The sequence below is a fragment of the Cydia amplana genome, chromosome 4 (genome assembly GCF_948474715.1).
Source record: "Cydia amplana chromosome 4, ilCydAmpl1.1, whole genome shotgun sequence".
Taxonomy (NCBI): domain Eukaryota; kingdom Metazoa; phylum Arthropoda; class Insecta; order Lepidoptera; family Tortricidae; genus Cydia; species Cydia amplana.
This window is the reverse complement of record NC_086072.1, coordinates 8,673,466-8,700,034: the sequence shown is the minus strand read 5'-3', so window position 1 is coordinate 8,700,034 and position 26,569 is coordinate 8,673,466. Positions and strand designations below refer to the sequence as shown.

Here is a 26,569-nt window from a genome sequence, read left to right as displayed (position 1 = left end):
AGAAAAAAGTGAAGACTGCTACGTGACAACTATCCAATTTTATAAATCGACAAATCTTAAGGCCAAAATTATAAGGCGACAAGTTGTATTGCAAAGTTTGATGAACTATCTGTAACATCTCCGTTTACTCAATGTGACTAAATAATAAACTTTAAATAAATGTCATATACTAAGAAAAAGTGACTAAGGCCTCCACCAAGCCGAATGGCACAGGCACCTGCCGCGATAGCAGAGGACGCTCGTTCGATTCCAGCCTGGGGCACTGGAGGCCTTGGTCACTTTTTCTTAGTATCATATACTTTATTATATTTATTTAAAGTTTATAATTTATATAGTAGTGTGTCTACTTCAAATAAATACAAATTAAAATATTTTCTGAAAATAATTTAATTTGTTCTAATACAGTGACTAAATAAGTCATTTATTTGATTTAAACATAACTCTTTTACCTTGACTATGTGATAGATGTGATAGAAGTTAAATAACTTTTGGTATTCATTAATATTTATAAACATTTGAACAGAAACTTTGAGAAAGAGCACACTTAATTATTGAGGTTCCGTTATTTCAATTATAGAGGCCTTTTGGTGCCAAGGGACCGGGATCGGAACTTTAATTGCAATTATTGAGGTTTCCCTGGTTTATACAGGTCCCAACCAACCCGATTTCACTGTAATTGAAAATTCAAGATAAAATGTTTTTCGATTCGTATTTAATCGATTTTAATGAACAAATTAATCATTTAGACGCGTATCACTGTGTCGCGGCAGACTTCCTTTTCGTAAAGTTGACGTAGACGGGACCCTTGTTCCTCAAGATAAGGTCCCCGATGAAGCTGAGGTCCTCCGGGCGGGTGACCGGCTGCAACTCGAACTTCCGCAACACTTCCGCCAGCACTAACTTCATCTCGAGCAGGGCAAACTTTTGACCTGTGAAATTAAGAACTTCGCATAAATAAATAAATCGGTGCTAAAAGCTAATTTAATGTCTCAAAACCAAAAGTTAATAGCAGTAGAAAAGGGCAGGAAAGCGTTTAATTACGTCAACGAACCTCAGCGCTAAGAACGGTGTGTAGGGTAGGTACCAATTAGAGTTCGTCTAAGCTAACTCTGCACCGATTTCAACGTGACATTTCCATTATGTCACGCCATATTTTTTATAGGAATAGTCGTTTATGGTCGCACGTCCACATTCTGTCACTGCAATCAGTCTGCAAAATTTGCTACTCTCGGCTATATGTCGATAAAACATAGGTACCTACTTTTCACCGATTCTTCGACTAACTTGGATACTTATGATGAATTGGTGTATGTAAATTATATTTCGTCAACTAGAAATAGAACTAGAAATAGAATGAAAATGAAATGAAGAATACCAGCTATACTTACATACCTATTTTATCAATTACATATAAATGAGACTGTAAACCACGTGTAACCACTGTAAGTACCTAATCGAATCTTCTAAATTTATACCTGTGACTCAGCGAATGCCGTTATTTACATACCTACATGTTTGGTTTTGTACAGTTGTCATTGATACGGTTATCAAATAAAGAAAATATTTTTTTAGTTGGTGGAAGCTTAATAAGTAATAACCAGCATTTATTTACCTATACAGTTCCTAGGTCCCGCGCTAAAGGGTATGTACGCGTAGGGGTGTCTCCGGGCGCAATGTTCTGGCAAGAATCGGTCGGGGTCGAACCGGGTCGGGTCCGGGTAGAGGTCCTCGCGGTGGTGCAGGTCGTAGATGGAGATGTGGCATGCCACTCCAGCGGGGACATCGTATTTGTTGCCTGGAAATGATATTTCGTAAATTAACACGACTGAAAATTCAGACGAGTTCAATTTACTTCAATCTACAAATATGCATTTGATAATGACAAAGTGTGAAATTGTCAATATTATTTTACTAGAAATATGAAAATTCTTAGAAAATTTTATGTTGGCACTTCCACAACTTTAAGTAATTTATCAACTTACTCAATCGAACATCTTCAGTCAATTGACGGCTAATAAAATGCACGGGAGGATAGATCCGTAGCGATTCCTTGATGCAGCGGTCTAGAAACGGCAACTTGTTAATATCTTCCATGGTAATAGCGCGGTCCGAGTCGCCAAACAACTCTTTCAGTTCTGCTACAGCTTTGTTCTGAAAAATAACGTACCTATACATTCTAATTTTATGGGATCAGTAGGTACACTACTAAAAATAAATTACAAACGAATTATGATTATATGTACAGTGTGTTTAATTAATTAACATTTAAAAATTGGTACACTGTTTGGCAAATCTTTTAATATATTAACTCACATTTATAGACGGGTCTAACGCGAAATTTATTCAATTACCTTTATTTACCGACGTTTCGACACAGCGTTTCACTGGTCGTGGTCGCGGCTAGCTGAATAAATTTCGCGTTAGACTCGTCTATAAATGTGAGTTAATATGTGTTCAAAACGCGAAAGTTTTAAATATTAAACTTTTAATCATTAAGAACACATTTTACATATGTTTTTTTAATCATTAGAAGACGATGTTTTTTTCTATAGGGCAGACAATCTTGGCTCGCGTTTCCGGATCTGGTCATGTACCCATTAAAAGTTGTTCATTATGACGTATATTAGTATCACCTCGCAAAGTGTAGCTCAAAGTTGAAGCACATTCTTTTTATAAGTACCTGTATGTCCCTATTATTAGCTAGCGCCATCATGCAAAATGTCAATCCCGAAGCAGTCGTGTCGTGTCCCTGTAAATGAGTTTAGTGTTGAAACTGTTGCTTAATGGTCCAAATCGGTTAACATGGGAGCTTTTAACATTCCTCTATCGGCAATAAAAGTCATAGAGTTATATAATCAGTTCATATAGTTATTAATTGTAATTTTATTTTTTATAGTTATGTACGTAATTTATATTTTTTTACCTCAAACATAAATGTATCGACTTCTTCTTGTATGCCTGCACTATCAATCAGTTTATCTTTTTTAGCAGATATTAATAAATCTAGCATAGCTACTTTTTTCTTCTTGCTCATAAAAAAAATGTCGTCATATTCTTCGCCGTCTTTTATTGCATCTGAATTAATATTATTTTCAAGCATCACCTTTTTTTGGTCTATGACAGTTTTAGTAAAATTTCTGACTATTTTCAAAAGATTTTTCTGCTCTCTGCCTAACGACGTATAATTAAAAATAAAGTCCGAAAACAAATATATCCTCGCAAAACGTTTGCTGAAAATTTGACCAATTTTGTATATCGTGTCTTTGTAAGACCTGGCGGCATTGGTTTCCTGTTCATTTAATTGCGTCCCCATTGCGGTTTCTGTAAAAAAGTTAGTCGGGATAAAGTTAAATGGATGTGCAATAGAATTATACAAACAAGCTTATACAAACAAATAAATCCTGGCGCTGCTGGACGGCGGCACCCTAGGTTAGTTTTTATATAATATGTTTATGTATTTTGTATTAAATTTGTATAATTTTTCTGTAAGTATTTTACTTTTATATCCATAAAAATCTAGCCTAAGATGCAAAATAAAACCAAGAGAATAACGTGCAGACGTCCAAAGAAATTAGGATACTTTGGGCTTCACAGTGTTAGGGACCGCGATAAGACCACTTACCTAATATCTGACCTTTAAGACGAATAGTCTTATTTTTTAGGGTTCCGTACCCAAAGGGTAAAAACGGGGCCCTATTACTAAGACTCCATTGTCCGTCTGTCAGGTTGAACTACTAGACAGTTGAAATTTCTACAGATGATGTTGCCGCTACAACAACAAATCATACTAAAAAGTACGGAACCCTCGGTGGCGAGTCTAACTAGGACTTGTCGGGTTTTATTTATATTAGGTTTTTTTTATACCTATACGAAGTGAAGCTAGTTTTAGTTACCTACTCGTAATAACCTTGGACAATATTTGTTTGTGCTCTAAACTTTAAAACTCCGAAACTATACGTCAAATTATTAAATAAATAATATGTTTAAATCGTATTTCTATTAATTAAATGGTCCATTTAAAAATAAATTGATGTACTAAACTTCCAAACATTTTACGTGACATGACTGTCATAGGAACAGGAACCATCATTCAACGCGAGAGACTACAGGCGGTTTAGGCTCATAGGTACTATTAATAGAATTTTACTTGCTGTCAAACTGTAAATAAATAGAGTTTCAGGGACTTGTATTGTTATATCCTATGGCAGTAACTTTATTCAAAATAATAATAAACAGACAAAAAAGAAACCGTATTCTTAATATTAAATAGTAGCAACATTTTGCCACAAACAGCACAGCCATCACTCTCATTTATTGAGTATCTGAGCCATTGCAACAGGTTATGCGTTAGGCATTATTTGCAGCTTCAGGTTTTAAATCCTGATGAAGTAGCAATAAATTAAATTACTATTGCTACCTACCACAAATGGAGCTAAGTGTGAACTCGGATATGACGGGCACCACGTCGACGGGCCGCTCCGAGGCCGCCTCAAGAACAGTCAAGAGCCTCTGCGCGTTCTCCTGCAGAATTATGCTGAACTGCTGCAGTATATTGAAGTGAAAGGTGGGTGTCAGGATTTTACGACGAGTTTGCCATTTTTCACCTGCAAAGTAAAAATAATTAATTATAGTAGAAAAAATAGAATAGAAAACATACTTTATTTAGCGTAAATTATGTATGTGTAAAGTACACATACAAAAAAACTACTGGGTTGAATAACAATGGCGATGGTAGGGTAAATTAGGGATAAAAACCGGCAATTATATTTACATGTTAATTTCTTAAACTTAGGTACCTATGTTAATTATGTACTTCAAGAACATCAATTAAATTCAACACAATCACAAAAACTCTACTGAATTCTCGTACCATCACGCTCCTAGATTGTTGAGCCATTTAGGGTCCTAGCTAAATCGGTTGTTCAATACCTACGCTATGAATGTCCAATTTAGTTAGAGCCTTACATGGCTCAACAATCACGGAGTGTGACAGTACAGTCGCCATCAGATATATCGGAGCGGCCAAGGCGCTCACAAATATCTGAACACGCCTCTATTGTCAAGGTGTTAGAGTGCGTGTTCAGATATTTTTGAGCACCTCGGCCGCTCCGAATGCTCCGATATATCTGAAGGCGACTGTACCTATACCTATTTATACCTACGTGAATTATATGAAACAATGAACGGAATTGTACTATGGAAAAAGAAATTACCGTTACTTAGCAGCAGCCCTTCCTGTAGCCATGGTTTCAATAAATGATATAAAATGCTTTTTTCACTATGTTTCATGGTTGACATAATTATCTGCAAACAAGATATAAATAAAATACTGAAGCATCGGTTCTTAGTTTATTATACTTGAAATTTCTATGAGATTACACTAAAAGACATCTTCTTTCAAATATAAAAAATGTTGAAATCAGTTTACCTGATAAATAATAATCTATGAAAACCTAACATACCTGTGCTTACATCGCGCGAATTCAGATATAGATATAGATTATTAATTACCTCTATATCTTCTGGATTATAGATGGTCACTGCCCCTAACGGGTAACACCAAAATCTGTAAATTCCATGAAATCTCTTTGCAAAGTCTCGCCCTAAGTCCATTAATTTATCTGTAAATGAATTGAGGAGCACAATGATTACGAAAGTTAGGTTACTGTTATGTACTTTCTTATTTTTTTATTCTGAAAACTTTATTGTTTTATACTCACCTGGTGGAACTATTACTTCAAGCGCGTTTCCAATTATAAAAGCATCCTTCGGGCCTGGAATTTTTCTTAATGCCCTTGCTACACCATTGTAATTAAATAACACATGAATAACGCAAAGTATAATCGCAGTCGATAATAAATAAATTAACATTTTAGACGAGTACCTACACCAGCCGCGGCTCACAATTAACTAAATCAAAGTGTTCATGTGTTGATATCACGTTAAGGGGCCCACTGATTACCAGTCCGCCGGACGGTAACGGCCTGTCAGTTAGAACAAAAAGTTTGACATTTCCGAACAACTGACAGGCCGATACCGTCCGGTGGACTGTTAATCAGTGGGCCCCTTTAGGATTGTTGTTCGGGTGAATAGGGTTGGCCTATGTGTAAAACTGTAGTCATGGGGGTCCTAAAAATACATACTTACATACCTAACTGATTATAGGTATTATATTCTTAGCTAAGAAACATACATAATATGTATTATATTCCACATTATGAAACTATTGTAGTTCACCGCGTAAAATACATTTTGTGACCGTAAAGGACCTTACCTATAGCATCCTAGGTGGTGTGCAGTTTCCCAGGAGGTGTGCATAAGTTTTGGGAGCCTTGGGATATATTTTTTTCCTTGGATTGCCAAACCACTCGAAATAGATTTTACAGTACATATGGGGCTACTTTTCCGCACTAGTGCGTAAAATAGCACTTTTCGTGCGTATGTCGAAACTTTAGAGTGCCATATGTACTGTAAAACGTTGTTCGATACACGTGCGAATAGATAATTCGCAACTCGTGTCGAATTAAAACACTCCCTTCGGTCGTGTTTTAATTTATCGCCACTCGTTTCGAATTTCCTCTTTTTCGCACTTGTATCGAAAATAACTATTATGTTATGTATCGAAAGAAAATTAAATTCTAAGGTTTACTTACGTGTATTTTATTTCATTTTGTACATTTTGAAATAATACAACTTCGTGCTCATGTCTAACTCGATTTTTATTATCTTTACATTGTATAGTATCGGTAGACATATTTATATATTATATAGGTACTTAGGTAGGTACTTTCACATGCGTGCTGGAATGCCTACCTACTTATAATTAAGTCTCATATTAATCAATCATCAAGGTTGAATTCAAGGATGTCTATTTTCAAATTTAACATAAATGTGTTCAACTGGTCGCAATATGAAGTCTGTGATGAACACGATATTCTGAGGAGTGGACACTGGCAGCAGCCTGTAGTTCCTCAGTATTGCGGATAATGCGAACTTCATCTCATTCATTGCGAACTTTTGACCTAAAACAGAAATAAAAACGTTTATAACGTTAAATATAAACTTTTTTTATTCATTCTGGACTTTACGGGAAAATTGAGACAATACTGCGTTTTTTGCCCTTGATGTATGAAATTCATACATCAGGGGCATATGAATACGCAGGCGTTTACCTATGCAGTTTCTGGGCCCAGCGCTGAAAGGGATGAAAGCGTAGGGATGCCACGTGGGCGGCTGCAGGAACCGCTCGGGCCGGAACTCGAGCGCCTCCACGAACTGGTCGCTGCGCCGCTGCAGCTCCCACAGCAGAATGGCGCAGTCCGAGCCCGCCGGCACTTCGTTTCCGCCAGTATCTGTGGACAAAGTCCAGTTTTAAGCCTGATTCACAATTACCGAACGCACCGTGTTAATGAATTACTGACGAGACACTTACGTAAAATGTTTCGCAGCTTTATTGTCAAAAAGTATCGCTCACATGATTTTGACGGTTATCACAGTTTCTTGGATATATGATACGAGGGCTGTTTGATAAGTACCCGTTTTCCAAATGTATTAATATCACGGGCCGAAAATATGTATACAATCGTTTTAAGCCATTTTTCAGAGGTGGGAAAATTTAAAAAAAAAAACAGCATTCTTTTGTTTTTTTCTCATTTGACAGCGATTCAGTGAAAGCGTGAACTTAAAATTGTGAAAATGGAGAAAGAGCAGTATCGGTCTGTAATTAGATTCTTGTTTTTGGAAGGAAAAACATGTGATGAAATAAAAGTAAGAATGCAAGCGGTTTACCATGAATGTGCTCCTTCTATGACAACCGTCAGATACTGGTTTAACGAGTTTAAGCGGGGGAGAACAATCGTCTTTGATGAGGATCGCCCAGGCCGCCCAATTGAGGTGACTACTGACGATATGGTTAAGAAAATTTAAAATATCGTTTTAGCCGACCGCCGAATTGAACTTCGAGAAATCGTTGATGCTGTAAATGTTCCAATCGAGCGGGTACAAAACATATTAGAAGAAAAATTGGGTATGAAGACAGTATCGGCGAGGTGGGTGCCGCGTTTACTCACGGAGGAGCAAAAACGGAACCGACTGACTACTTCGGAGCAGTGTTTGGCCGTGTTCAAACGTAACCCGAAGGAGTTTCTGCGTCGTTTCGTGACCGTGGACGAAACGTGGGTCACCACTACACCCCGGAAATGAAAGGGCAGTCGAAGCAGTGGATTTTACCGGATGAACCTGCGCGAAAGATAGCAAAAATCGTTCCATCGGCTGGAAAGGTCATGGCGATCGTTTTTTGGGATTCGCAGGGTATTATACATATTGAGTTCTTAGAAAAGGGGAAAACGATAACAGGGCAGTACTATGCCAATTTATTGGATGAATTTGAGGCTGTGTTGAAGGACAAACGACCCCATTTAAAAAATAAAAAAGTACTGTTTCATCACGACAACGCACCAGCTCATTCGTCTAGAGTTGTGATGGCTAAATTAACACAATTACGCTACGCCCTATTGCCTCACCCCCCGTATTCTCCAGATTTGACCCCATGCGATTTATTTTTGTTTCCCAACCTGAAAAAATGGCTCGGTGGTAAGCCATTTGGATCAAATGACGAAGTCATTGCCGCCACAGAGGCCTATTTTAATGACTTTCCGAAATCATACTTTTTGGATGGTTTATTGAAGCTTGAATATAGGTGGAACAAGTGTATAGAGTTAAAAGGAGACTATGAAGAAAAATAAATGCATATAAACAAAAACAACTGATATTTTTTTTCATAAACGGGTACTTATCAAACAGCCCTCGTATATATGTAAGTACAAAACATGCGTCGAGCGGCCCTCGTGTCTTTCTAAAACTCCCAATTATAATAATGCTACGTAGGTACCTAATTGTTTACGAGAGGGAAAAAATTAAACTTAATATTACTATTGTTTGTACGGTCGAAGATATTAATTTATTAACCATTTGGTACCTTGTCACAGTGACAATCAATATGAAAGTCGCTAGAGACCTCATAAAATTGTCACTGTGACAAGGTACAAAATGGGTCCGAAATTAAAATCTTTGACTGTACTTCTATAGCATGAAGAGTAGGTTAGTTAGTCGTGATGTAAACCTGCTGGTACTGAACTAGCCCTTGAAATACAATATAATTCTGTCAGTCGCCAAGTCATATACATACATACTTACTTACTTAAATACATATCTCTGGTACCTGTCTACCGAATACTTAGTTTTGGACGTTGGACAAGCAAACAGGATAACAGTGGTTATCTGTAGTACCTAAATATTTGCATCGCATATAAACAAGTTTAAATCTTATCAACGACGTATTAATGTCACACGGGTTAATCATATTAGTGCTGGTTGTTAGTATATTATTAATATTATTATTCAACGTTTTCACTCGTCTCAAGTTTTATAATTGAAGATCAAAGTAAGCTTCTGCAAAATGATAAAATATAATTAAATTAAATACCCCCAACGATGTGAAACAGGTCACCCGATTTTGATAAAACACGTCTAAACAGTTAGAACACAAAGTTGACAGTTCCGAACAACTGACAGGCCGATACCGTCCGGCGGACTGTTAATCAGTGGGCCCCTTAAGAACCACCGGTAACCGGTAAAACTATGACGTAATGCAAGTAGGTAATATCACTACATAGTATAAAACAAAGTCACTTCCCGCTGTCTGTCTGTTTGTCTGTATGTATGCTTAGATCTTTAAAACTTTACGCAACGGATTTTGATGCGGTTTTTAGGGTTCCGTACCCAAAGGGTAAAAAACGCGACCCTATTACTAAGACTTCGCTGTCGTCCGTCCGTCCGTCCGTCCATCCGTCCGTTCGTCCGTCTGTCACCAGGCTGTATCTCATGAACCGCGATAGCTTGACAGTTGAAATTTTCACAAATGATGTATCTCTGTTTCCGCTATAATAACAAATACTATAAATAAAATAAAATAAATATTTAAGGGGGGCTCCCATACAACAAACACGATTTTTTTGGTCTATTTTTTGTTGATGGTGCGGAACCCTTCGTGCGCGAGTCCGACTCGCACTTGGCCGGTTTTTTTTAATAGATAGAGTGATTCAAGAGGAAGGTTTATGTATAATTTGTTAACCCGTGCGAAGCCGGGGCGGGTCGCTAGTAAAAACTTAAAAGTAATGTATCGTCGCGAAAAAAAAAAAACAAAAAGTACCGCAACGAACAAAAAAAACACTGTAAGTGTAAGCATAATAGGGACAATAGCACCCTATAACTATAAGTGTTGTTGACTGTATATATATATTATAATAATGACCTGGAAAGAAATAGGTACACGTTTTTTTTACAGTTCGTTTATTTCAATATGGTAAAAGGTTCCAACATGAAGGTTGAACACTTGCCCAATAAAGAAAACATAAGTAATTTTTACGACATTTAATGTTTACTTACTCAATTTGAAAGGCTGATCGAGCTTCCTCATAATGAAGTGTACCGGAGGGTAGAGCCGCAGGGACTCTTTGATGCAGCATTCCAGATATTTCATTTGGGACAAATCCGACATCGTTGTTTGTTGGTCGGGAGTTTTAAATATTTGATTGCATTCTTCAAAGGCTTTGTCCTGAATAAATGAAGATAATTCAATTGTAAAAGTATTCACTTAGTAGCTTCTTCCTTTGAGGAAAATATTGAAACTACATACATTAATTCCCACATCTAGTTATAATATATTTTTATGCCGTACATGTAAAATTCTGTTACTTTTACTTTTAATCTTTAAAAGAAAAAAACCGGACTTCTCTAACTACTATCATCAGAACTCAGAAAGCGTGACAAAAATGTGGCTTAAAAACTTAACATGCTTAACAAAAATAACGAAGAGGACAAATCGCCAAACGTGAACTTGTGTGTCGTTGAAGAGTTCCATTCTGATCATCATCAGCAGTTCCACTTCCTGAAATGTCACGTTTTTGAATGTATATGCTTGATTTGTTGATAAAAACACAAATATCACTAGGTATATGTATGCCTTTAAGATTTGAGTTCCCTCGATTCCTCATGGATTCCATCATCAGAACTTAGTTTTGAAAAAACGGGACCAATCTGTATGCATATACATACAAACAAAAAAAGAATTTTCAAAATCGGTCCAGTAATGACGGATATATCGAGTAACAAACATAAAAAAAGAAAAGAAAAAACATACAACCGAATTGATAACCTCCTCCTTTTGAGATTTGGAAGTCGGTTAAAAAATAAAATAAAATACAATCGCTGCGTGTTCTTGAGATTGACTTGTCAAGCGGGTTTTTTTTAGTGTGTCGTGTTTTTTACTACTTCTATATCAAACTTATCTTAGGTACGAGATACATGTTTTTGTATTCAGTAGTAGTAGTAGTAGTAAAACACTTTATTGTACAAAAAGAAACATAAAACATGAAAAAACACACATTATTTGTACAAAGGTGAACTTATCCCGTTCAGGGATCTCTTCCAGTTAACATTTGTGCAATTGAGGGAGAATTGGAGAACGGTAGATATCAAAGCTGTAGGTACTAAACGATTTTTTTTTTAATTGTTTTGTATTGTATTAACAACTTTGGGAACAAACCAAATATTTTTTATCAAATATTTTCATTTGTGTTTTTAAGTTGTGTGTATTTTTATATTTTTCGTAAATAATATTTTTTTGCTCTAATATAGGTGCAAGAAGTGATTTGAAAAGATTTAGACTTATAACAACACTAGCTTTTGCCCGCGGCTTCGCACGCACAGGAGAGTTTTTTTTTAATTTTGGACCCCCATTGCACCCATTTAGAGGATGAATTTTGAAAAATCCTTTCTTAGTGGACCCCTACACCTTATAAGGAACCTACTTGCCAAATTTGGACTTTATAGTCCCAGCGGTTTGGGCTGTGCGTTGATTTAAGTCAGTCAGTCAGGTCTTTCACGTTTATATATATTGTTCACAAGGCACCTACAATCTACATGATTAGATAATAGGTACTGAATTTCGTAATATCCGCTTATACCACTTATTAGGTATACCTACCTGTGCATCCGGATAACAAGCCAATAACATCAAAGTAAACTGAAGAGCTGTTGCGGTAGTATCATGACCCTGAAAATAAAACAAAATATAAAGACCTCCTTACTGTGACTTTAAGACAATAAATATTTTATTTCTAGTTATACCTCAAACATGAACGTGTCTACTTCCTCTCCAATTCCATTTGCATCAATAATACCTTCTCTTTCGGCCTGCAGTAAAAGATCAAGCATCGCCAGTCTTTTTTTCCCCGCCACGGATATTACTTGCTCATCGGTGTCATTCGCTACTTCGAGGAGCATATCTTTGATATTATTAGACTCTCTCCTTTTATCGATGACGCTGTCTCTGAAGGAGCGCATCAAGTCCAGGACCTTCTGCTGCTTGCGTCCGAGCTGAGTCCAAGGGAAGATGAGGTCGGGGTATAGCCACACTCTCTGTGCTCTGTGAACGGCATACACTCCTAGTTTTATAATAGCGTCCTTGTAGCTGCGCCCGACGCTGCTGGTCTCACTGTCCAACTTGGTTCCCATGGCAGTCTCTAAAATGAACCAACAAAATAAATCAATAAAGACCTATATCTGTGCAAAGTTACCCAAATACTTTGCCCGCCATAAAAAAAAACCAAATTAGTGGATTAAATGGTGTTTAAAAAAATACAGGTAGGGAGAGTGGGCAACAGTGAGTCACGGGTAACGGTGGAACTTTTGCAATAACTTTACTAATATTACTTGTGGGTCCAGGACTAAGCGCTCACAACGTTACCGCTTTTACGCCCCTCTAAACGGCAAACCTTAACTAGATCAGAGACATATTATTTTACCTTTAGAACTAAAATTCGCAGTAATTGGCATCGGCTACCAATTAGGTTGCTGTCAAACTATTTTTTAAACGATTTTCAAAAGAATCGTTTTCTTTATAGCTTGTGATTACAAAATCTTTCATTATTGTAAATATGATTTTAATATAAGTATGAAAAATAGATTTATTATCTTTTTGTTTTAAAATTAAGTATTTATCATATAGATCGTTTTATACTAGGTATTTTTTCGGATAAGTGAAATTAAGTTGCTAGTTTATGTTTATTTTTATTAAAATGTGTCTAATTTTAAGCTTAATCTTAGCTTAAATATACATAACACGTTTTTGCCAAAAATATCATTAGTGGTACCAGGTTTTAAAACTGACGCTATTTTTTTACCACCGGCAGCTAATACTCATCGAGACAATTCTAAAAAGCGGCCAAGTGCGAGTCGGACTCGCCCATGAAGGGTTCCGTATTTAGGCGATTTATGACGTATAAAAAAAAACTACTTACTAGATCTCGTTCAAACCAATTTTCGGTGGAAGTTTACATGGTAATGTACATCATATATTTTTTTTAGTTTTATCATTCTCTTATTTTAGAAGTTACAGGGGGGGGGACACACATTTTACCACTTTGGAAGTGTCTCTCGCGCAAACTATTCAGTTTAGAAAAAAATGATATTAGAAACCTCAATATCATTTTTGAAGACCTATCCTAGATACCCCACACGTATGGGTTTGATGAAAAAAAATTTTTTGAGTTTCAGTTCGAAGTATGGGGAACCCCAAAAATTTATTGTTTTTTTTCTATGTTTGTGTGAAAATCTTAATGCGGTTCACAGAATACATCTACTTACCAAGTTTCAACAGTATAGTTCTTATAGTTTCGGAGAAAAGTGGCTGTGACATACGGACGGACAGACAGACGGACAGACGGACAGACAGACAGACAGACATGACGAATCTATAAGGGTTCCGTTTTTTGCCATTTGGCTACGGAACCCTAAAAACCACAAACACAATAGGGTGCGTTGTTTCATCATAGAGTTTCTATAGCCACCTCCTGTCGCCATCATTAGATCAGCTCCATCCATGCCATCATAATATTGCAGTGACACCCGACATGTGTAGTGTGCAAATTTTCGGCTCAATCGGAAATCGGAAAGTGGCTCAAATTTAGCTTCTAAGATTTAACCCGCACTATTAACTAACAAACCAACTAAACTAACATAAAAAGTATGTAAGTATTCGTCGGTTAAAATGTGCAGCTTATATTTTTTTATTAGCAATAATAATATTAAACGTTAGCAAGTTAAATACTTAATTTATTTAATGCTAAGTCATTAAACGCTAATTTATAATCTGACTTGAATTTTTAGTCGCTATTGGCGGCATGTTTCGGGCCCTTCGGGGGTCCTTCCTCAGGCTCGAGTGCTCGCGGCGACTGCAACTCGTGCACTGATCGCGCCGCCCGCCTCGCCGCTCGTTGCGCGCGCGCTGACAGGGCGGGGGCGCGGTGCACTCCGCATACGGAGTTGTCAGGTGAAGGTTTGGTAGGGCGGCTGTATCGACTGACGTCCAGCACACTGCACTCACTATGTCCACGCGATCGTCACAACGCACTTCCCGCTTAATGCCAGGTATTACAGGTTTCCATGCAGGTGGCAGCATCCAGCCTCCGTTCCGATTGAAGTTAGGACGTGAGTGAAACCGTTGTCGTATTAACAGTTTAAAATATGTCTCACATTAATTTATAATCTAATCAAACTCAAACCCAAATAGTCATAATCTAATCTTAAAAATATATTTTTGGCTAATGTAAGGACTTACCACATATAGAGTGCAGCGTGAATTCAGTAATAAAGGTAGAAACATCGGTTTTATCTTTTTTGACCTCAGTAGCAAGTTGTTTTACTAATTTTCGTGAGTTTTCTTCTAGTATCGTATTAAAATGGCGTAAAATATTGAAATGAAAAGTCGGCGTCAGAATTTTCCGGCGCTGTTGCCATTTTTCTCCTGTAACATACCTTCATGTACAGTAAGCTGCAGAGATAACTGACACCCCGCATAGAAATATGTATGTTTGCAGGGCGGTCAGTTATCTCAGCAGCTTACTGTACATGTCACTCTTGTTTTAGATACGCGTTTATATATATAATGAAAAAATATAAAAAACGAAAAATTTACCATCGCTTAACAGCAGCCCTTCCTTCAGCCATGGCTCTATAAATCCATACAGAAAACCTTTTTTGTTGTATTTCGTGCCAGCAATAATCGCCTGTAAAGACAAAAAAAATCGTTTAACAATGTGATGTGTGCTTAATTATTTTTCATCGTATTTTCACGGAAAGGTACGAACGTGTCTTGCTATTTCAGTTAGTCTCGGTACAAAAAGTACTGAGGTTGGATTATAATAGCTAAAATAATAAAGGTAAATTGTAGCTGTCACGTGGTACCATAAATCTGTAGGGCTAAGATGGCCGACTCTTTATCATTTGTCATCATGGCTGTCACGTTCGAACAAATATGTAAGTGCGAAAGTGACGCATAGCATGACAGGTGATAAAAATGCGACCATGATAGCTGGTCTGGTCAGACACGGGAACCTGCCAACACAGGATTTGGCCGACCACTTTTTATTTACTGGCGATTTGAAGGCTTATTACAGAGTCGAGGACTACTTGACAGATAAACATGCATGGTCCAAACCAGAAACTGTAACAAAAACTAGTAGCAATTAAAAACATTGTATTATGGTAGGGGATTTTTGTGTTTACTCGAGCGCGTCAGATTAAGATATGAATGATATCTTGCTACCCCGTGTAGTCTACCTTTACCCATTTTAGCCATCTATGTTGAGACCTTGGTTGGTGGGGGGTTGGTAGGGGGTTCAACAAATTGTTAAGCAGATTGTGGATTTGGTCATATTAGTCCAAATTAACGCTATAATTGTGCTATTACTAAATCTGATAATTATTTGCACGCATTTCCTTAATCTGACGGTTACAATGTAAAAATTAGGCGTCAAACTTGTGTTCGTCAGATTAAGAAAATGCCTACAAAAAAGTGTTATATTAAGTTATAAAAAAAATATAGCATTAAAGTGGACAAAAACGATCAAACCCACAAACTGCTTAACGATTTTTTAACCCTCCACCAACCTCCCGAAATTTAAAAAAAATTGTAGACGCTTTCCGGCTCTCTGGAAAAAAAACTTTATATAACTTTTTTTTCTTCTTATCATCTAATAGGTATTTCGATTCCAAGAGGTCTGTATGACGCTCGAGTTAATCCCAATTTAGCATCGTGGGCTCCCCTATACTTATGTTATATTATGTTACCTATACTATATTATGTGTAGAGTTATAGGTGACACAGCTCAGGAAAGAAAGCACATCAAATATTTTATGTTGGTAATTCATAACAATCAATCAGATTGATAATTACATATATCAAACATATTAATGTTTTCCCATTTCTTTATTTCTAACTTTATTTCTTTTCCTTTTGTAAAATTTTGATGTTTTCTGAAAGAGCTACCGTGTATTTGTATGATTTCATGTAGGTACATAATGTATATTTTTTAAATTAAATTTCTATTGAACTTTGAATATCTTACGCATTCGTAATCTAAACTAGCAATGACCGTTGTTTTTGCAAATATCACTGCATTTTTTATTGTTTTCCGTTTAAAAACAGCTGGTAGAGCTACATATTTTTAAACCTTCTACTTTGTTTTGTATTTTATGTGCTAGAGTGAGAGTGACATACATACATGGCATGTAATATACAAGCAGCAAATAATACAAAGTTTAACAAATCTATGTGCTAAGTCCGATATAAAATGTATGTTTAGGTAATTATTTGACTTTAGGAAAAGAATACTTTAATTGTATAAATTTAATAGGATTTTTTTCCTAAATGTAGTTTTTCTCTTTTTTAGGGTTCCGTACCTCAAAAGGAAAAAGCGGCCAAGTGCGAGTCGGACTCGCCCATGAAGGGTTCCGTATTTAGGCGATTTATGAAAAAAAAAAACTACTTACTAGATCTCGTTCAAACCAATTTTCGGTGGAAGTTTACATGGTAATGTACATCATATATTTTTTTTAGTTTTATCATTCTCTTATTTTAGAAGTTACAGGGGGGGGGACACACATTTTACCACTTTGGAAGTGTCTCTCGCGCAAACTATTCAGTTTAGAAAAAAATGATATTAGAAACCTCAATATCATTTTTGAAGACCTATCCATAGATACCCCACACGTATGGGTTTGATGAAAAAAATTTTTTTGAGTTTCAGTTCGAAGTATGGGGAACCCCAAAAATTTATTGTTTTTTTTCTATGTTTGTGTGAAAATCTTAATGCGGTTCACAGAATACATCTACTTACCAAGTTTCAACAGTATAGTTCTTATAGTTTCGGAGAAAAGTGGCTGTGACATACGGACGGACAGACAGACGGACAGACGGACAGACAGACAGACAGACATGACGAATCTATAAGGGTTCCGTTTTTTGCCATTTGGCTACGGAACCCTAAAAACGGAACCCTTATTTATAGGATCACTCGTGCGTCTGTCTGGCTGTTTCTCCGTCTGTCACAGCCTATTTTCTCGGAAACTAATGGACGAATTAAGTTGAAATTTCGTACACACGTGTAAATTAGTGACAATGAACATGTAACGTAAACAAATTAGTTTTAAAGATGGGGCCCACTTTTGGGGGCACTTTTTTATAAATTTAAAATACACATCTCTTCTTTGTCCTACCCTTATCCCAGTTTATCTGGGGTCGGGTCTTCCCGTACATTTGCGCCAAAGAATTCTATTTCGGGTTGTCTGTGGGTTAATGTTCTGCTTCTGGATCTCTCTTTGCACGTTAGACCACCATGTAGAAGATGGCCTGCCCCGTCCCTTCGGCTGTTCTGGGAGGTTGAGGACCCGTTTTATGGTTTAAAATACACATATTAGAAGTTATTTAAGAAAATAACCAATAAATGAAAATCTCCCCCCCCCCCTATATCTCCTAAACAACTAGGTCTAAAATGTTGAAAAAAATACACAAAATAGTTCTTTACCTATAGACAGGAAAACCTAGAAATGTGCAGTCAAGCGTGAGTCGGACTTAATGTACTTGGCCGTTTTTTTATCATTCAATAGGTATAACTAAACGCACCTCGGTATCTTCAGGATTGCATATTACAATAAATTTCCTGGATGCAAGTTTTAATTTAAAAAACTGCTTATACTGACTGCCCAGCTTCCTAAAGTAATAAAACAGTGTAACTGAAAGAAAAAAGATACTTAATACGAGCTTAAAAAAATAACAATAATTAGTAAAACATAAAAATACTACATTGTACAAACCAGGATCCATCAGAAAGTCCAAAGCATTTTCAAAAATATAAATTCCCGGCGGGCCTGGAATTTTCTCAAACTGTTCATCGCTTCGTATCCACTTATTAACATAATATAGGGCAATAGCCAGTCCCACTAAATACAACCACACCATCACTATAACTATTATAATGTACTGTCTCGTCGCGCTCCGATCTTACAATACATCCTTTACCGGGAAGGACTGGCTGATATACACACATGCACCTCGATAAGATTCTTGTACTTTGCACGTGGCACGCGGCCCTAAGGAATGATAATTATTATTATTTATTATCTATCATCAAAGAATTGTTGTCACTTACTTCATTGCATACCACGTTTACACAAACACGAACAATTTGTTGACACTAAACATGCCGACTCTGAACGTGGCTAAATAAATATATTCAAATTCAAATTAAAATAATTTATTTCAGAACAAAAATTAAAAATATATTTATATCTGGTTTAAATTGGGTTTAAAAAAGTTTTCATGCTCCCAAATATTTCAAAAGTAAAGGCCCTTTCATATACGTACAGGTACAGGCGTGTACCACACAAAAGCCATTTGCGCACCAATTTTCTGGCCATTATTTTTCTGGTCTATATATTTATTTAAGCGTATGGCGTATTAATATTGTAGGCAATATAATCATGCTACTAGTATAACTAATTATAAGTCGACATCCAGGCTACGCAGCCAATCGATCGCATCAGGTATCAGATTGGTGTAGAGGTCCTCCGGGCTGCCCTGGAAACGTCTCTTTGGGCACCGTTCTACAATGTGCTGGGTAGTTTGATCTTCAACGCCGCAGTCACATAACGGGCTCTCTTTCCATCCCCATTTGTGTTGCATATGATTGCACCTGCCATGACCTGTGCGGATTCTGTTGAGGCGGCACCAGTATTTTCTCTGCAGTGAGAAGCCCTTCGGCTTCTGAGTAGGGTTTTGGGTACTTATGTGGTGACCAGCCGCCTCCGCCCATTCTTCTTTCCACGCCTGCTCCAACTGAAATCCGCCAGTCCTCAGTTTTCTACCTGCTTCGCTTGTAGGTCGGCGCGATTTAAGTCGCTGCGGCGGTGGGTTAGTGAACTCTTGGTAGACAGGTAGATCGGACTATGGTCTATATATAATCGTTTATTCACCCAAAATATAGTACAAATTGACATCTTACAAATGAACTACATGTTCAAATAAAAAATATTCAGTTTGTATATAAACGTTACGTTGTGGATATCAACGCAGGCTTCGTCAGGTGGCCACCAATGCAAATCAGCAGCATGTTTCGTCCAAAACAAACCAATGATGATATGTGTATATAAGTCACTGCATTCTCCAGCATATTTACATATTATCCAACTAGCCTCCGCCCGCCACTTCGTTCGCGTAGAAATGGCTCAACAAGTTTTGTGGCCTTAACGGTACTCGACTGAAAAGCTCTCCATTAAGTGTAATATCACTATTGTATACAATACTTTTTCTACGAATTAACGAAAATAATATTTTTAACTAGTACCTAGAATTTGTGTTTTTCTTGTTTGTTTTTTATTCTTTTTTGTGTTTTTAGGGTTCCGTATTTATTATTATAGTTAAAAAGGGGACTTAAAGGGGAACGAAAATTCCCCTTCCTATATAAAAAGGTATATCGTTGGCTGCGTACCTACAACACAATACTTCTTATCGTGGGGCTTAGCCATTTTGTGTTAGAGTAAAAAGTGTAGTATTTATGCTTGTAATGTAGTACATGATATTTACCTACTAATAGCCCCCGTTTAGCCTATTCTGACAGAATGGTAACTATAGAACCATACACTGAGCATGGCCCGACACTTCGGTGATTTTTTTTCTGTTTTACTTTCGTATCCTTAGTTTAAAAACCCTAACCCAAGAAGACAAATAAATAAAGGAAATCAAAAAACATCCAACCTAATTGATATCCTCCTCGATTTGAAATATTAAAGTCGGTTAAAAATGAACGGACAAACAAAACCCAATGGTTTTACCCAAATTTAAATTTTCTATGGGACGATATCCCTTCGCGCCTACATTATTCAAATTTGCCGCCTTTTTCTACTGCCAAGATCTGGTTGACCAAGTATATTAAACCAGTATTATTGTTCCTATGTAAATTATTGCAAATGGTATGATGATGACTAGGTTAATGCAGTGAGTCTGCGATCAATTCAATTAGCCACCATTATAGGATATTTATGGGGGTTAATTATGACAGTCGGCAATTATGTAGGTACAGGTACATGTAATGACATGCTATAAAGTACTTACTATGTACCTACTTAATGTTTTTATTACGCCGTTAAGTAGGTAGATACTTGTTTTATACATATTATGGTATTATTATAATTTCCGGGTTTTCTTTTCGGCGGTTATTTATACGAGCATTTTTTCTATTGTGCAATATTAAAGAACTTTTTTTTAACTATAAAACATCTCAATATCTTTATTCTATTAAATTTACATAATAACACACACAAATACAGTAGGCCGTCACATAAACTAACCACATAATATGTACCACCTGTATAACAGGTTTTTGTTTGTGACATGCAGCGATAATATGATTTTATGGTTTTAATAAAATAAAGATACACCTAATAACAATAAAGCAGTTTCCTTAAAAAATTTAGATGTGGCCATATTGCGGGCACTATACGATCGGTACCTAAGAACTTATAATATTCACGATAAGTATGGAGTATATGGACATATACAACAGTTCCTCAGATACCAAAGCTCTTTTAAAAACATCCGTCATCCGTCTATGTGTCATATGTCATATCATAATATAACAAGCATAGATGGTAGTATTTCTAATAACAAGGCAAGGAGCTAAATGAATCCTCCAAAACAAGCTTTGCCTAAAAGGTAAATGTAATGATTCAAGTAATGTCCATGACCTGTGGCTCAATCTGGTCTTTATCACTTGTTTATATATTATTGTCTTCGTCATATGTTTTGATTATGCGAAGATGCGCTTATGCACTTTTATTATACGACAGTACCTACAGTCAATGCACCCATATATCTCATTGTGTTTACTGGACAGGACCAGATACATGCATGTTCAACAGTCAAATGAACGAATTTGCATAAAATGTGTCCAATGATACTCGTAGTTTTTTTAACCTCATACGTACGAGGGGTATTCAAAATATTCTCGGTATGAGAATGAAAACAAACAAGTACGAAAAGTTTGATATTTTTATTTTTTAATATACTCCCCCCCTATGTTCATACACTTAAAAGATCGATCAATTATTTTTTTTAATCCCTCGTAAAAATATTTTTTATCTTTCGTGTAAAAATGCTCCTCCACTGCCGCCTTCAATGCTTCATCGTCAGAAAATTTATTTCCACGCAGATCCTTTTTAAGATTGGGGAGCAAAAAGAAGTCGCTGGGGGCTAAGTCCGGACTATACGGTGGGTGAGTAACAGTTTTAAACCCACGTTCAACAATAGCTGCCTTGGCAATATGAGCAGTATGGACGGGGGCGTTGTCATGCAGAAGCAGAATACCTTTGGTTAACTTTCCTCGCCTCTTTTCTTTAATTACATCCTTTAATTGACGTAGAATGTTAGCGTAGTACTGTCCTGTGATATTTACACCTTTTTCTTTATAATCGATTAGTAATACTCCTTCACAATCCCAAAATATCGTGGCCATGACCTTGCCAGCTGAAGGGATGACCTTCAACTTCTTGGGATGAGCTGAACCCTTAATGTGCCACTGCATGGACTCTTGTTTACTCTCTGGGTCATAATGATGAACCCAGGTTTCATCTCCAGTAACTATTCTTTGCAGCACCTCATCAGGATTTTCACCGCACAGGTCAATAAAATCGGAACAACAAGCTACACGCATGTCTTTTTGAAGCCGAGTCAGCATTCGCGGAACCCATCTTGCACTTACTTTTGACATATTAAGATGGTCATGTATAATATCATGTACGGTACCAATAGAGAGATTGGTTACTTGTGCTATAGATTTTACCTTCACTCGACCATCTTCCAATATAAGTTTTTCCACTTTATCAATATTTTCTTGTGAAGTAGCTACTACAGGCCGGCCAGGTCTAGGGTCATCTTCAATACTCTCCCTTCCGCGTTTAAACTCGCTTGACCACTTTTGAATGGTAGATAAAGAAGGAGCAGACTCACGGTAAACACAATCCATTTCCTCTTTTATGGTTTTTTGATTTTTACCCTGTTTTGTCAAGAATTTTATCACGCATCGATGTTCTAATTTAGTTAACATTGTCAATTCGCACAGGATGTTCATGTTTGTTCAGCAATTGCAGAAAAACAAAAGACTATCTCGGTTCGAATTATACTTTTTTTTAATGTCAATGAATAAACCTTAGCGGCCAGTAACGAAAGAAATTTTAGAAGAGGTCGTAAGATATCAATACCGAGAATATTTTGAACGCCCCTCGTATCTCTGTCTCATTTTGTAGCTACTGGGGCGGGAGCATACACCAAACCGTGATGAAGGGCGGAAGAAAGGGGAGGTCTATACCAAGCACTGAGAAACATAATAAAACATTAAAATTAAGCTTTTCACTATTTCGGACGCAGTTAGGGTTTAAGGATATTTTGGTGTCCAATATGAAGTTGATATGAAGAAACAATCTTAATGGCTTATGCAAGTTCGCAACGGTGCGACAGTGCTATCTCATTTACTCCGATACAAATAGACAGTCAGTCAGGCATCGACAGCCTCTTACTTGGTTATCGCCTTAGACCGCGCAATGTCGTGGCCCAGCCTAGGGCGCTTGCAACTCTAGTAGAGATAGAGATACACGCACGTGCACATGCACTCTCTAGATCGCAAATCTATGGCTGTGTGACTCAACGCCTCTACTTACAAGAAATCATAAACATCACACTTTGAGGAAAATACATAAAAATGGTTTTTGCCTTTAAACAGGTTAGGTTTTGTCATATAGGTAATGCAGAATAGGCGCGAACAATCTGAAAGATTTTATTAGATACACGTCCTGATGGTATTCGAGTAAAAACTTGGAGGATATAATCAAACGGAGACGCCATGTCTGTAATTTTCTGTACAAAACAGTCTGCCGATTTTTGCGGGGGAGGGGAATGTATGGGATCCAGTACATTATTCTACTCTACGACTCTTCTCTTTCCGCACAGACTCTGTATGTTAATATTTTGTATAAATTGTATATATAATTAAAACTTCTTGAACTCAAAATCTGGTTGGTTTCATCCATATTTCATCTGTAGGTACCAAAGTGACAATGACATTCTACATGTGCAAAATGTCACAACACAAAAGTGCCTTCAAATAATTTATAGTTTTTTAACAAACATCCCTCCATGTGAAATAAATAATATGAAGACGCGGAGCAAGGAGCAAGCTGAATCCACCCAAAATACAGAACATGAAACCATACCTCCGGGCTAACAAAACATTAATGGTTCAAGTAAAGTTCACGACCGGTTCAGTTTGTTGTTTATTTATCACTTTTTATAAGTCATCTTTTAATATAATAAATTAATAACCCAAACATTTATAGCGACAGTTTTTTTTGTCTCGGGCCCTGACTCCTAAAGGTAAAACGTGTACCTACATATTACCTAAGTGCAAACTCGGTACAAATAAAAATAATAAGGTATTGTTATTATTTATTAACATTACGGACAGGGATCAGTTGCGGTATTATTTCTCCGGGAACCTACCATCTTACAAATAACTAAATAAAGAATTATTTTTATGACCTTTATAAAAAATCACAGGGAAAAAAGGAAAACGAAATTAAATAGCTTCGTGTTGTCTACAGGTATGTTTTCTGCCACGCCACCGGTAAGTACCTAGTGAATTCAAATACCTGTGTTAATTTCAGCAGCTGCGTTCCGCGTCTCGGCTGGGCCGCCTGCGCCTGCTTGCGGGGGAGTTCGCCGCCGACGTGTGTTCCATGTGGCGCTACAGCGCGCCTTTCCCCACCTTCCTCAAGATCGTTGGCACGCTCGTCATGTGCCTACTGTTCATGATGCCTATTCTCTACCCGCTCTTTGTTATTATGATCACATACTTTTCATTTGAAGGACTATTTCTCAGGTATTTTTTCTGTAGTGGTGTTATTGTTACTTATATTAGTTGTGAAGAATTATTCGAATCTAAATTATGGTGGAATCACACTGGGTTATCTGCCGCATGAAAATAATGACGGTTAAAATATAGCCAATTCAGACTTTGATTCAGAGACCGCATTAGGTAAATAAACGACCCATAATTACATATCTACAACATTTACTTGAATGTTATTGAACATACAATCATATAATGTATTATCTAATGAATTATGCTGGTTCACTCTGATAAATAGGGTTGGAACTTGGAACATTAAACAAGGAGATAATAAGCATAAGCATATAAACAATTATAAAGTACGAAATGTAATACCGTTCCTTAATTTGTAACTATCGTTCTGATCCCAAAAGTAGGTAATACATTCACTCGCCCCAATATGGTAGAGTAGTAGTACATATCTAATACCTACGAATAATTGGAGCCCAAACTTGATAGATTTTGCAGCTATCGAAGGATCCACTATTCACCACCTCAGCATGCAACATATCAGCTCGATGGTAGAGTTAGACCAAGAAAAGTCTGCAGCGATTTTGATAGCCTACGCAGTGAAAGTGTTATTTACACGTCGTAAATTCATAGAATAGAATAGAATAGAATAGAATAAAATTTATTCAGGACGCTTATACAACAACATTTTACAAAAACATGTCACAAAAACGGTTTAAAACGTCACTGAAAAGGTTTCCACTCAGCTTGAGAAGTTTTGACGTTTAAAATGACACTTGCACTGCGTGGGCTATCAAAATCGCTGCAGACTTTTCTTGGTCTGACTCTATCAATGTATTATATGGTTATATATGAAACACTTGAAAAGTTCCATATCGCTTACAATATCGATTAGCAAAATTTTATTTGTATTTACTTAGGTATTTAAATATTACATTGTTATTTAGTTCTGTATTTAGTTAGTTACCTAAAGTTATTGGTGTAAGCAATTAAGCATATTATGCACGAAATTATTGCCATTAGATTTTATCCAGGCGCTGTACTTCTCTAACTGCTGGAATTAAGTCCACGCAGACGAAGTCGCGGCCGCAAAAGCTAGTAGGCCATATTAAGCAACTACCTATTCAATTTATTAGCGCATCACATACACATTTGGCTCGGTATGGTCTTTACGCAAATAAAACTGCATCTAGTTATTTTAAATTTGTACATGCAACTCTACCTTTACAATTTATCTATTAAGGTTAACGGTACCAGAGAAAAAAAATACTATAGGATAAGAATCGTAATGAAAGTTATTGTTTCCCCAACAAAATACTTAACACCAGGTGTCATTTTTGTCAGTTGGTGGCTGGTGCAACCGTGGCGGTTCACACTGTTGCACATCGGACAGCGTGCGCTGGGGCTGGTGTTCCGGGTGCAGCGTGCGCGCGAAGTGTGGAAGGTGCGCGAGGTGCTCACGCGCGCCATCCTGCTCGCACACTCCCTCGCCACTTCCATCGACTACCTCTGTGTCATGCAGGGGCTCCTGGACGAGGCATAGACACCGCAAGTCACGAGACATGTCAAAGGGACGCGAGGTGCTCAGGCGCGCACTACTGCTGGCAGACTCGTCGACACCTCCGTGTTATCCCTGCTTCATGCAGACCTTGGCCGACCGCAACTCGCGAGACATGTGGATGTGGAAGGTGCGCAAGTTGCGTCCTCTCGCCCTCGTTCGTCGTAACCTCTGCTTCTTTGGCAAGTGGAAGATAAATAGGCGTAAGACGGACATTGACGAACCAAGTTATTTCAAGCAACTAGCCAGTACCTATGACATAGTTACATGTGACTTTGTAGGATTAATAGTGAATAATTAGATTACAATACAATTAAAGTTCTTACATAATCCGCTGAACCAAATATTACACTCAACTAAATGCACTGACAGTGTAGGAAGTATGGGTGGAATGGGTAAATCAAAATATATTTAAACATAAAATTACAAAAGTCTGTTTTGATGATTTACTAAAACTGTAAAATAAAGGTAAGATGTAATAGAATTCCCTAATCATAGTAATCATTTTAATAAAACCAAGCAACAAGCACCTGTTTGCATAGATGTAGCTGAATTTAAATACTCAAGGCATAATATTCACAATCGGCTAACAGTTAAGGGTCCATTAGATCCATACTTGCGATCGGACCCGACGTCGGGCCCGAGGTAAAACGGAAGCAACAAATATCAGCACATCGTTGTACATCCCAAGTTAGTTGTATTT

At 37.1% G+C, this 26,569-nt stretch overlaps 2 protein-coding genes across 3 annotated transcripts; one reads left to right on the top strand and one right to left on the bottom strand.

Annotated features, from left to right (window-relative positions):
* Nucleotides 1–753: 753 nt before the first annotated feature.
* On the bottom strand, nt 754–18,427 carry LOC134647515 (uncharacterized). Its single transcript, XM_063501866.1, has 17 exons — nt 18,217–18,427; nt 18,026–18,135; nt 15,038–15,128; nt 14,681–14,866; nt 12,190–12,584; nt 12,047–12,115; nt 10,447–10,615; nt 7,173–7,352; nt 6,861–7,022; nt 5,512–5,621; nt 5,214–5,304; nt 4,422–4,604; nt 2,924–3,321; nt 2,681–2,749; nt 1,983–2,151; nt 1,613–1,795; nt 754–929 (listed from the first exon to the last, which is right to left on the bottom strand). The coding sequence occupies exons 1-17, from the start codon at nt 18,359–18,361 to the stop codon at nt 754–756; spliced, it is 2,886 nt and encodes a 961-aa protein (XP_063357936.1). The 5' UTR covers nt 18,362–18,427.
* Nucleotides 18,428–23,443: 5,016 nt separating this feature from the next.
* Nucleotides 23,444–25,866, top strand: LOC134663209 (uncharacterized). Of its 2 annotated transcripts, none has more exons than XM_063519596.1 (3): nt 23,444–23,694; nt 24,115–24,329; nt 25,653–25,866. In XM_063519596.1, exons 1-3 carry the CDS (start codon nt 23,653–23,655, stop codon nt 25,849–25,851), a joined length of 456 nt encoding a protein of 151 aa, XP_063375666.1. In that variant the 5' UTR covers nt 23,444–23,652; the 3' UTR covers nt 25,852–25,866. The 2 variants fall into 2 exon arrangements, with proteins under 2 accessions (XP_063375666.1, XP_063375667.1); XM_063519597.1 differs by having other exon boundaries at nt 23,445–23,694; nt 24,118–24,329.
* Nucleotides 25,867–26,569: the final 703 nt, after the last annotated feature.

What these genes read in the sequence shown, in the direction of transcription:
- LOC134647515 (XM_063501866.1), bottom strand. Translation starts at nt 18,361, where the DNA reads ATGGTGTGGTTGTATTTAGTGGGACTGGCTATTGCCCTATATTATGTT. An exon ending in CGATCAGCCTTTCAAATTGA is followed by an intron (nt 7,353 to 10,446) that starts GTAAGTAAACAT and finishes CTTTGTCCACAG; the next exon opens with ATACTGGCGGAAACGAAGTG. An exon ending in ATAATCCAGAAGATATAGAG is followed by an intron (nt 5,305 to 5,511) that starts GTAATTAATAAT and finishes TCTTGTTTGCAG; the next exon opens with ATAATTATGTCAACCATGAA.
- LOC134663209 (XM_063519596.1), top strand. Translation starts at nt 23,653, where the DNA reads ATGAAACCATACCTCCGGGCTAACAAAACATTAATGGTTCAA. An exon ending in ACAAAACATTAATGGTTCAA is followed by an intron (nt 23,695 to 24,114) that starts GTAAAGTTCACG and finishes TGTTAATTTCAG; the next exon opens with CAGCTGCGTTCCGCGTCTCG. An exon ending in TTTGAAGGACTATTTCTCAG is followed by an intron (nt 24,330 to 25,652) that starts GTATTTTTTCTG and finishes CATTTTTGTCAG; the next exon opens with TTGGTGGCTGGTGCAACCGT.